The sequence below is a fragment of the Perna viridis genome, chromosome 14 (assembly GCF_037379345.1).
Source record: "Perna viridis isolate PV_CMFRI_1.1 ecotype Kerala chromosome 14, ASM3737934v1, whole genome shotgun sequence".
Lineage (NCBI taxonomy): Eukaryota > Metazoa > Mollusca > Bivalvia > Mytilida > Mytilidae > Perna > Perna viridis.
This window is the reverse complement of record NC_142458.1, coordinates 13,884,008-13,897,066: the sequence shown is the minus strand read 5'-3', so window position 1 is coordinate 13,897,066 and position 13,059 is coordinate 13,884,008. Positions and strand designations below refer to the sequence as shown.

At 32.4% G+C, this 13,059-nt stretch overlaps 1 protein-coding gene across 17 annotated transcripts in view; it reads right to left on the bottom strand.

Annotated features, from left to right (window-relative positions):
• The window catches only part of LOC148598305 (transmembrane and coiled-coil domains protein 1-like), a 71,129-nt gene that overhangs the window by 20,193 nt on the left and 37,877 nt on the right, over positions 1–13,059 (bottom strand). For 10 of the 17 annotated variants that reach the window (XM_088562405.1, XM_088562396.1, XM_088562397.1 and 7 more), the window contains 3 exons: positions 11,792–11,848; positions 1,422–1,623; positions 894–1,071 (listed from right to left, as the gene is read on the bottom strand). In XM_088562405.1, coding sequence (XP_088418531.1) covers positions 894–1,071; positions 1,422–1,623; positions 11,792–11,844 — 433 coding nt within the window. In that variant the 5' untranslated portion in view covers positions 11,845–11,848. Of the gene's footprint in view, positions 1–893; positions 1,072–1,421; positions 1,624–1,737; positions 1,833–9,218; positions 9,348–11,791; positions 11,849–13,059 lie in introns of those variants that run through there. The other 7 variants (XM_088562412.1, XM_088562400.1, XM_088562403.1 and 4 more) reach the window with 4 other exon arrangements.

The window sequence follows — 13,059 nt, the reverse complement described above, 5'->3', positions numbered from 1 at the left end:
AATTCTTATCACTAATGTTAAAATGAACTCCATGCACATCTGAACATATCTACTGTTAGTATTCATAAAAGTGACAAGTAAATGTTAATTCACTAAAATTCTACATAAATTTAACTGAGCAGTACTGAGGTTTTATGAGCACTTTTAACTATCATTTACTCTTGAGTAATGCATTGTATATATCCTGTATTTGTATATCTGTAAGATATAATTCAGAAGTAACATGCTTTCTGATTTGATAAAACATTTTGTCCATCATCTCAAAGACCAAATTTTGTATATGACTGTGACGTCATCAACCTTTTTCAATGGTTTACTTGTTCCATTTTGATACTTAGACCAAACATGATTGAGGTTATATCTTCACAGACAGAAAAAATATAACAGTCATTCCTTATATAGATTGATTGATTGATTGAATTTTTAATCCTATGGCAGAAATTTCATGTATTTCAGGACAAGTTCCGATGATCAAATGAACAGAACCTGCTTTATACAAGTCCAACACACTGAACCATATTTCACAGAGCTAGCCAGCTCATAGAAGCAACAACCTGCAGGAAGGCTTGCCACCGCACCACCATTAACTTCAATGGTCTGCACACTACTGTTAAGGAAACTGATGAATTAATCAGTTAAAATGTCAGTGAGGAGCCTGTGTCAAAACATGAATGGCCCAAAATCTTTCTGTTTGAAGTGATGTATGTAATTAGGATGTGAATGTTTGACCTTTCAATGTAGACACATGCCAGTGTTATAGGAAGCCCTGCATACAGCAATTGGTCGAGACATCAGCCATATAACAGTGCATTATTAATCAAGTTAAATGTAATTGGAGAACAAATAGTACTATGCCTCAAAGGCAGAGCCTAAAACCATGTTTAACCCAATACCTTCTTTAACTGCTTGTTCAGACTTGATATTTTCCATAGTTTTATTAATTTTGGCCTGCAAAACTTCTTTGGCCTGTTTTGTACGTTCCTCATCCGCAACGCTACATTCTGCCTGTCCGTCAACATCATCCAGGGCACCTTCCCCACTACTCCCATTATCTCGGCTACTAACCTCCTCCTGATAAAATTAAAATAAAATTAATACACTAATTTATTATTGAGCAGCAAAATGAATGGGAACCCTATCTTTATTACCAGAACCCCTATCAACCCCTTAAATTCTCATAAAAGTAGATGAGATAAATATTTGTGGTAACTCAGAGGAAACATTCTTCTCAAACAAGGGTAACAAAAAGCCTGAAATTGAGATCTTGACCTTTGACCTATTAATCAGCAGGGTATGAGTCAAATTTAAAATTATCACAATTTGAAGTAGATATACAGTTACTAAAAAACTAGGACCTAACAAAACAACAACTAAAAATCAGGTTTGCATTAAATTAGTTTTTCCAACCTTACAACACTTACACTTTCTAAATCTTCGGTACTACGATGGACCATCTCGTCAGAGGGAGCAGTCACAGACAGCGTTGTTAAACTTGGTTTCGTTGTTGAGGAAGCAACATTATCTGGTGACGTTTGCCTTTTTTTGGCAAGATTTGGACTCTTTGTGACATTTTTCTTCGTTAAAGCTTTCAGTGCAGGAATCTTGCTGGCGTCTGACTTTTTCCTGAAAGTAAAAAATATACTGGTTGCAATAATTTCAAATAAAACAACTGACAACAACAGACACCAGAAAAAACATGTAGGCATCAACTAATAGAAAATATGAAAAGAACCATACATCAGCCAAAATTAATGCTTTGTTAGTTAAAACTCAACTGAAATATACCATACAATACTTAGTAGATATGTAATAAGCATGTGGATACACTTCAATCACAAGTAATTGTGTCAATTTGCAAACTTAAATGAGGTCACATGATAATCATATGACTTGATGAATTTAACCATGTGTCAAAAAAAACTATGAAGTCCCACTTGACATAACTCAAGTACATGTATCTTGTTTTATGTTTATAAGTATTCCTTTTTTATCAACCTTCAAAAATATCTGCATTTTACACAGATTTACTTCCCTAGAAATGGATCCTAAAATCACTTAAACATTTTAAATCAAAATTATACGTGCAACTAGAACTTCAAACTTTGTATTTCCTCTATATCTGCAAAATAATTACAGCGCTTACAATGGTGATAGTCAGGAGATAGAGTTGGTCTATTACCTAACAACCATCCAATTAACCTCATTAGGTAGTTAACTGGACAATTGACAAGGCGATATAAATTTTTTTGTCAATGAATCAGCATTCAAATCTTTGTCTGATACAAAGTTAAAATGCCCATTTACCTACCTAAGGAAGTTCACCAGGTAATGTTCATTCAACCAAGGGAAGATCAACTCGATTTCCTGAAGTTATCTATTTTAATCGTTGTAAAGCACCACACAAGACTCTATTGGAAACTAGCAATGAATTATAAGCTTGGCCAAAAGCAAAATACTAAGGCATGATATGGATATACTAGACCAAAGTCATTCAATTATGATTAATTTGCATCTAAAGCTACATTAATATGCAGCAGAATATTCAGTCAATTGACAAATAGATAAAAAAAAACAATGACGTAAGCATTAACCAATTTAATAAATAATTACTCTTGGGAACAGTGGCGATAATAGTTTAACAACATGGACTAGTTTACTGAGGAATAAAATATCACATTTTTGTCTGATTCCGGTATTATAAATGGAACAGGATATCAGTTCTTTGTCTGATATGATTCCGACATGACTATTTCTTTCGTTAACAAAGATCAGTAAGTAAATAGCACATTAAAGTAGTTAAAGTAATTTCTATTACAGAATATTTTATAGCTTCTCTGAATATAAAAAAAAAATGATTTAAATTGATTGCATATAGCAATTTCTAGGCAAAAAAATTGCTAAAATTTAACACTCCCCTTTATCAAACAAAATTAAAAAAAAAACACTTTTTAATTAATATTCTTTACACATGGGTATATATCCAAGCCTTGTTTTCATAAAATTTCAAACAATTTACAACTATAGCATTAAATGTTAATACATTCTTACACTACAGCACTAATGTAATATCATTTGCCATTTTCATTTGGAACAATGAAAGTGAACTGCAGTAATAACCCATTTCATCAACTCAAACTGACCCATGAAGTTACAGGAAAGCCAATGTTAGCCTCTAAGCACAGAAATGGATATCCCATGTCATAGAAATCACATGTAGGTTCATGTTTTTCTTTTCAGTCACAGTTTGTTATAAAAATGTGATAGCTTACTTTGTAAGTGAAATCTCATCACAATAGTCTTTTTCTGTCTGCCAAAGAATAGAAATGAGAGAGACCAGGGAACCCAGTGTTCATCATTATCTGAAGCTCCTTATCTGAAGCTTCTATCTAAAGCTTCTAAGCCTTTAGTGTTTATAAGCCATACTGTTCATTCTATCAATCAAAAGGAGGGCCATTGGCTTTGAATAACGTCTTCTCTTTTTCAGTACAAATAGGCAATAATGGAATAATCCATGAAATAATGGTAAAAAAAATGGGATGGCAAAATGTCCAAATGACTTAAATTGAAAACTACATTTGGGATTTGCTGAAAATTTAACTTAATCTGTAACCTTATGATACTTAACAACTGAGCAAAGTTTTAAAAAATTAATTGATCCGTACTTTAGTTATCATCTGGAAACCGTCAGTTGGGGGGAGGGGAAGGGAATGGAAGGACACATGACTTTTAGGCGGGTATAACATAACACAACACCTCTCCACTTTATGTGGCAGGGTATAAAATTATATTAACAATATAAGGAAGCCAGATGCCCATCTTTTTTTTAAAGATATTCTCTCTGTCCCTGCATAAAACATGTCTATCTCCAACTTGAAAAGTTACTAGCTCAATAATATAGCAACTTACCAAAAAGAACTTCAGGATACAAATCCTCAAAACCAACAAGTTCAATAACACAAACCCTTAGTTCCCTGGTATGCAGTTACAGTATTATATACAGAAGAAGTTACTATATAAATCTCCACTAGAAAAAACAATTTGTTCTAAGGAATGAGCGATGAAAGACAGCTTCAGGTCACACTATCTCATATGATAGAAACCACAAAATACAAATACAACACCATAAAAATGCAACTTTATACAAAAGAACCTACAAAAAAAAACAAGTCCCACACAGAGAAATCATGATATCTCATATGATAGAAATCACAAAATGCATATCCTACGCCATGTAATCACGATTTTATACAAAGAGGAGCTACGATAAAAAAAGTCAATCGTAACAAAATCATGATATTTCATAATCTTCCCATCCTGGGATAGGTTTTACCTAGGTGTTTACCCTCTTCGTAAACAAAAGATCTGATTAAAGCTGACACTATTGGGATGAGGGTCAACAAATATTGATAGCAATGTAATTACACTCTTTGTTAATTAATTCACTAAATACTCGTCATATTCTGTGCCAAGCCCTTTTATCTTTAATTATAAAAGTACAAATAAAACAATGTAATTTTTAATGTAATTAATGAACTTGTATTAATACTTTTTCATCCCCTGTTAGAAATACTACTAGTATTAATCTGTTTAAAAGAAAGAAGAGAAAACTAGGTCAGTATTTTTGCCCTCAAACAATAACAAATTGAACAATTGGAAAGGTCAAGGCCAACTCACACAAACTTACTTGTATTTGACCTTCAATATCCTGTTTTGTGATATATCCTATGGCATACAAATGTTATCTTGTAAAAGTGCAGGTAACCTAAGGTATTGTTTGGCAAAAAAAAATCAAGTTCAAGTTCAAGGTAAACATAATTAACTAACAGTATGAACTTTGACCTTTATCATATATATAACTTCTAGAGACAATTATGATTCTAAACCATATTTAACCTCCAATTGAAGACAAACTAAATGATAGAAATCAACAACACAAAAAAAAATACCATTTGCATATTTCACAAGTACAAACACTTATTTATGAAACAGGCAACAATTTGTCATCTATTGCATCTATTTAGCATTATATTACTCTTCTTGTCTTAGTTTTTGTGACTCAAATGATAATTAGCTTGACAGGATTTGACCTCCATCGTACATGGACAATACACCATTCAAGATTGACCTTGATGAAGAAAAACATCAAGTTCACAACTATTTCATTCTTCCAAAGATGCCAGAGACAAATAAAGCATTGATGTTGACCTTGAGTCCTCTGCTTGACTGATGTGATCCATACTTATTTAATCAAAGTTCAGTTCTGTTATACTGCCAAAGGATCAAATTTAACAAAGATCCTGAAATGTGGCAAAGAACTAACAACCATCAACTTGTATTGATATTAATTTAAACTCAGACATTGCGAGCAATAACCCCTGTTAATGTGAACGGTAACTTCATGATCTGACAATCAATAAGTCAATTGATATGAGAGTGATGGAAAAACTAAACAGCTGATCACGGACTGATCTCATAATTAAGGACATAAATGGTAAAGCTCTAACATTTAGCTGAGGTCATAGGTCATAGGTTAACCTTTGAAAACTCTGAAGGGGAGATTTTTGGCAAGTTTTTGCTTTTTGTGACATGTTTTGACAGGAAGTGAAGTAATTTATTATGATTTTAAGCTGAAAATTGAAATAAGACCAGAGAAATTTCTGCTAAATCTCCTGCCTTGACACAGACGTGTAAAAGGGAGAATGTTGAAATTTTCATGAAGCCGTAATATTCAGAATTGGGATTTCATTAGCAGAATTTCATATATGAAGATGACTAAATATAATCATACAGATTGATAAAAAATTAGAAGGAAACTGTGTCTATGTGTATTTCTGTATTACGAACATCAAAAGACAACAAAAAATTGCTTAGACTGTTTTAATGGTCAACTGCCTTAGTTATGACTGGAATTCAAATTCTAATTAATCATGTGATTAACTAGCACTGAAGAGAGAATTGGGTTAAAAACCAAAGTGAAACTATTTACAGCGAGTTACATAATTAACTTCATGGAGAAGAGTTGGTCTTCCCTGGATTTAATGACCATGACATGATCCCAACTTCCTTAGGTAGTTAAACCTTCCTGATGTAAATTTAAATCTCCTTGTAAATTGTTTAGATAACTACTTAATACATTTCATCCTTCACAACCAACTTTATTACGTGAAGTTAACTATACTACTCACTGTAAACTGTAAACATCAAAACATTATATCCAAATATGGCTTTGACTTAATCAATACAGGGCAACAACTTTGCGATCAAGACATTATTCCATCATGGTTAATTAATAAAGAGATGGCAGTTCATTATATAAAGAAGCCCATTCAGCAAGATTTCAATCAATACAAAACATCACTATCAATTTCATCATAACTCTCTTATAATTGAAGTAAATGACCTCATGCATTGCTAATAAGTTATTCCATCAATGTCTCCAAACTCAGAATTGTCACAATGCTTCCGAAAAGGAAATGATGGTACATAAACAACGCAATCCACAAATTGCAAATAGAGGGCTGCCAACTGGCCTAAGGATGGTTTCCCCACTAATGCCCAGTTTTTTTTTCTATATTATCAACCTGTGTTTGAACAGAATGAGGGGTTCAGTTCTCCCCTCCTTGGATTTGTGTAAGCAAACTTCTGATCTAGGTGTTATAGGATTTCCATTTCTCATCATGTTGTGTGATTAATTTTTGGTTGAGGAAAGTTATTCAAGATGTATTACTTCCCTTTTAGAAAGAAGAAAACTTGAATTTCCAAACAAATTGTGATAGCTAGCATGGATTATGCAATTATTAATTTTCATTAATTTCATTAATTTAAGAAGCATTACTGACAAGATCTAAAATTTTCCTAAATTCTGTAAAACAGGTATCAAATTTTGCAAAATAAAACAAGAGGCTCCCAGGAGCCTGAATTGCTCACCTTCTTTAATTTTGCCTTTCAAAGGCAACAAATTAAACAAAAAGTTGTCCAACAATTTTGACTAAAGAAGTTTTTGGTAGGACTATCACAAGATCTTTTCAACAATTGAAAGTTCCTTTTAATTTATCATAGTTTTCAAGATATTGACTGAAAACAATTACAAAAAAAGTCATTTTTCCCCTTTCAAGGGCAATAACTCTTACAAGGAGTCTGAAGACTTTTGTAGTCCTAATAATATGGATCATTTCAGCTATTGAAAGAATTTGGATAAACCTAATGGTTTAGGAGATATACGTGAAAAACTACTGTTTGACCCTTATGTTCTATTTTTAGTAATGGGGGCCATGTTTTTTGACAAATCAAAGATCCCCACAAAAATTCTATGCAGAATACACCAAGGAACATTCATACCAAGTTTGGTTTTAATTGGTCAAGTAGTGTCAGAGGAGAAGATTTTGCAAAGAAATAACATTAAAAATAGCAAAAATCATTGAAAAAGGGGAATAACTCCAACATGGCTTTATGGGTTAAAACCAAAATTTGACCAGAGATAAATCTCATCATGCTGAACACTTTTACCCACGTCAGAATTCAGCTAAACATAGTTTAGGAGATATATGCGAAAAACTACAGTCTGACCCTTATGTTCTATTTTTAGTAACAGCAGCAATGTTTTTTGACGAATCAAAAATCGCCACAGTCAGTTCTATGCACGATACCCCAAAGAAACATTTATACCAAGTTTGGGTCTAATTAGTCCATTAGTTTCAGAGGAGAAGAGTTTTGTATAACTGTTAACGACGACGACGACGACGACGACGACGGACGCCAAATGATGGCAATAGCTTGCATGGCCTTTGGCCAGATAAGCTAAAAAGTGGCAGTTTTTTCCACCATAATTATGGAAGATGATATAATAGAAAATAACCAAAAATTTACTAATGTAAGTGATATTTCTGGGGTTAATTTTCACTTGCCACAATAGTGGCAAATAGGAACTTTAGAGTCCTGGTGGGGATAGATGTATCATTTTCAATTCATTACACCCACTTCCTGTATATCTAACTTCACCATTACTATAGACATATCAAATGCTTACCAGAACAACAAACTGACAAATCACACTAATAGTTTATCATGCACCAACAGCTATAAATGGAGACTTGGCAGTATCAACCTTTAATGGTAATGGTAAGTAGAAATTGAAATGAAAGCTCGTAAACAAAACACTCATCAGCTGATCATTCAACTCACAGACCAAGAATCAATAGAAAAGGCTGGAATATTGCAGTTCATAAATCAACACATGGCTTTAGATGATTGGGTGTGTTAAGTTCAAGTAAATCAAAAGTGCAACTCATTTGATTCATAAGAATTTAAAAAATTACAGTAAACTAAGCTGATCCATGGATGTAGAAATGAGGGTGTGTTGTGACTTAAAACTGAATTAAGAGAAAACTTTCTTTTCTTTTTTCCAAAAGTAATTCTGAATAGCTGTTTTTCATATTTACGGAATGCAAGTCATTTTAGAATGGTTTTTCAAAAAGAGGTAACCAACTAATACCAACAATCAGGTTGGCAGTCACATTAAGGAAAGGAAGAACAGTTAACATTTTTCTTAAACATTTAAACTATTTACATTTCAGTAAAAAGAAAACTGTTTTGAAATTAGTTATTCAAAAGTAATGAAGAAATCATGGTGCAAATAGAAACCTATAACCAAACCTTAAATAAACTATAAATACATCTGAACAAAATATAATAACTCAATGGATACACAAAGAAACCTGTCAAACCAAAACTGAAAGGAGAAACCTGTCTAAACCAGACATTTCAATTAAATCAGTTTCGAATTCAGTACTTTAGAACCAGCATAAACTAAACGGGACTGAACAAAACATATAATCAACAATCTGTATAGCTAAAACATGGTTTCCACGCATTCTATTAAGGAGGTAGACCTAGGGTAAGGGACATAACTCTTGAAATCAGAGATATGTTTGTATCATATTCAATTTCACCAAAGCCTATCGAGCATTTATTTGAAACAGAGTGAAATCGGTCCAAGTTACTTTGATGCTTACATAAGATTGATGAAAAATGCTGAATACAAACATTCCAATGATTTGTAAGAGTCTATCTCCTTAAATTTACTGACCATTATATGGGCACAAATCCCTGGAGAAAGAAATTATAGCCTTAAAAAGACTCTCCCCCCACAATATCAATGGAATGTAATATCTTAAATACAATCTCTCATCTACCTATATTCCATAAAAATAAAAACTTACTTCATTTATGGCATTAGATCCAATGAAACAATAGGAAGCTTTCATTATGAAGCAAACAATCGAAGCCAACCATTGCCTATCATGAACATGGAATCAGTATCTAATGAGTTTACCATGTATATGCTGAGCAACAGGTGCAGAGCTCACTTGGCAATCAATACACCATTACAACCATTTATACTGTATAGATTTTTAATTTCCTGTAATTACTTCATTTAATACAATAAGCATCTTTTATTCCCACACACTGTTGTCATCTATATAAGGTTGTCAACTGACACCAAATAATATTTACTTATAGACATTATAAATACAAGTTTTCGAAAGAATCAGGCAAAAATGAAAAAAAAAAAAATACAAACCATGCCAGTCAAAACCCACTGATCTGAACAGAATTTTTTTCCTTAAAAAGTCTTCTTTATTTGAAATACACCCATCTAATCTTGGCATCACCAGATATATTGGGAAAAGTGTCATTTGAATGTTTGAAAATTGAGGTTGGACAAAGTTATCAGCCCCTAAAAAGTTAAATTGCATTGCATTTCAATGAAATTTAATGTATAATTCAATTTCAAAAGGAAAATCTTGTCTTTATCATGTCTTGATCCTGGTGGTACAAATAGTCAAAACAAATGTCAAAAGTAATGAGTAATTTCATTCCAAGTTTCTCATCCACTGCCTGATTCTCCTCAAGACTGACACTTAAATAAAATGCTGATGACTCCCAGGCGTATGGAAGGTAAATGACATGCCATTGTCCTATGAAGAAAATCATGAAACTGTAAACAAGTTTTGTGATAAGCTTTTATGAATAATGTCTTAAAAAGCAAAGACAACTGATGACACACTGTCCGACCTACATATCAGCTTTACAATATTGTAAACTTTTGTTTTGTTGTTTGCTTTCAGGTCCTTGTCACTTGGTGGGTTTCGTTTAGTGTTGTCAGTAAAAAATATACTGTTGTACTAGTGTTGTGAATGGGCCTATTAACAGTTAGTCAACAGTAATGTCAAAAGGGGCAATACCGTGAGGAACAATGTCAGAAAGGTTAAATTGCATGTCTATTGGTAAATGTAATGTTCTATTGAGTAAAATCAAAAGGGAGATTGTTTTAAACAGCACAGATACATGGACCCTGCAGGAATTTTTTAAGAGGGAAAGGCAGAGGCTCCAATTCATTATATGCTCAATGTGCCCAATTTTTGCACATAATCAACAAAATTTTCCAACAAGGGTGGGGGGTCCAACTCCTGGAAACTCTACCCCCATTTCCAATATATTCCCTCCTAGCCATACATTTAACAATTGTGTCAGAAACTCTGTTCTCAACTTCTCACCGGATCTTGCATGTGCAAACAAATTCCCCCTTTTCCCATTCTACTGTATATCACTGGTATATATTACTAATGCATGTGTTCCTCTACCAACATAAATGTTTGAATCAGATTATAAATCAAACAAAAGAATATGAATAGTTTGAAAAGAAAAACATCATTAATATGAAAAAAGATATTGTTTGTATTTTATGATTTTTAGTTTGCATTAGAATAAACTATAGTAAATTGATATATGAACATTTCAGTAGTAACTCGATATAGTAACACAACTAGAACACTGACCAAAGAAATAATTATTATTATTAGAGTTATCTCTCCCTTGGGATAGAAAAATACACAGTAGTGCAATCAACTAAAAAATATTTTTAATTGGTTTTTCCCTAAGATAAAAATAGTAAATGTGTTTGCACAGTGATAACTGACACAGAAGGATTCATTCATTGTGAGGAACACAACATCTAATTACATTGTCAAGTATTGCAAGCAAATGTTACCATAAACATGTAGCAATTTTCATACACAATCAAATTGCACTAAGTTTTGGGAAAGGAATTATGTCTAAATGTATTATGAATATGAATATATATATATATATAAAAGGTTCCTATAGGTCTGGGAATCTCACCTAAGACCCAAAATAACCTCTGTATCAAAGTTAAGTTGATCATAATTATTTACCCAAATCTTTAATTTCAAAGTCAATTTATAGTGCATTCAATGATGATGTTCAATGGATACAGTTGGTCTCCTCTAATGAAATTCCTTGAGTATTTAACTATACAATGGAGGAGAGAATTCAGATTTTATTTCACACATATATTTAAACACCTATGGAATATAAAAGAAAGTCGCCTTTCTATTTGTACAGTTAACTTCACCTAAGGAAATCAGATAATCAGGCAGCAGTCAGCCTATCAAGGGAAAATCAACACTATCCAGTGAACATTGTTATTGTATGGGCTGTAAAGAATAAGAAGGAATATAAGTCGTTATTCTATTTTTTTAAAATCCTTGCCCATAACAAACAACTGAATTAGACAAAATTTTCAGAAGTTGACTGATCTGCAAGTAAATTTTGCACAATATTAGGAAAAGATGACAGACACCCGGTGAAGGCTATATGCCGCTGACTTTAATGCCCAGGTAAGCTGATTAAAGGGAAATAACTGTAACAAAAAGATGTGCATAATGAAAGCTGAGCTGAAAAAGAAAGAAATGGTGCCGTTTTGTTTTACCTGAACGCAGGAAGACTACCACGTCGTTTTATTGAAAGGTTATCCACATTCATTGAGCTTGAAAAGAAACCCATGATATCAACTTAAAAAATCTTTACATGCATAAACTTGTACATGACTATTGCACTGACAACTGTATAAAATTATTTATGTTACACAGCACAAAAGAATTCTTGACTGGGTGTTGCTTTTTAGCAATGAATCAGCCATCTTCAAGAGCCATAATGTTTTATAGAAAGCACAAAATGATTCTGGACTGGATGCTTTTTTTTTTTTTTACAATGATTCAAACATCTTCAAGAGCCATAATTTTTTAAAGAAAGAATTTATAGCACATTCAATAATGTTGTTCAGGGTATAGAATGATTAAATGACAATCACCTGAATAATTGCCTTTGGTAGCAAACTGTACAATTGACAAATAGATTAAAACTTAATAAAAGGATAGAAAGTTTAAAATCCATGTCAATTATCCAGATAAATATCTAAAGCAATTCATCAAGTGATAGTTATTTAAACTCTATCCACTGAACATAATCATTGTATGTGCTGTACAACTTCTGGTATTAATTACCTTAACTTCTTTAAAAAAAAAAACAAAACAGAAAATCAATGTCAACTTACTGTGAACTAATAAAATATTTTATTTTGCCTTGAAAATACTCCTTACAGCTTAAACATTTTAAGTTGGAACTTACTAGCATTTGTTACATAATCCAGAATCCTATAAATTTACATCATTAGTATAAAAATGATCTAATCAAGTAATTTCACAAGAACACACATTTGTACCTCATCATTACATAAAGTTTAGAGCATTGCAGGCACAAATAGCATTGCACTAATCACCTAATTGGTTTCAAAGAGAACACACCCCAGTCAAGAACTTCTCTCTATCAACATAATTATTGTTGAAATGATCTAAACTGAAAAAAAATCTCCTCAAAGACGCTGAAAATAAGATCACAAATAACTACATACCATTAACTTAACCTTGCAAGAAAACAGAAAACAAGAATTGAAGATTGAAGCCAGCGAAATCAAGGTTTTATAGCAAAACTTTGGGGCCCACTTATGGTGAAGCAGTAGACCCTACCAGATGTGAAATTTACCTGAATCTATTCCTGAAAAACAATTTAATATTTCAAAGCAATGATTTGATGAGTGATAAGGTGTTTTTTTTCTTATGAGGTAAGTTATAAACTGGCTTTTAAATATAGATTCTCTTTCAGGTATGAGTGAGATAAAGTGTTCATGCACTCAAGATT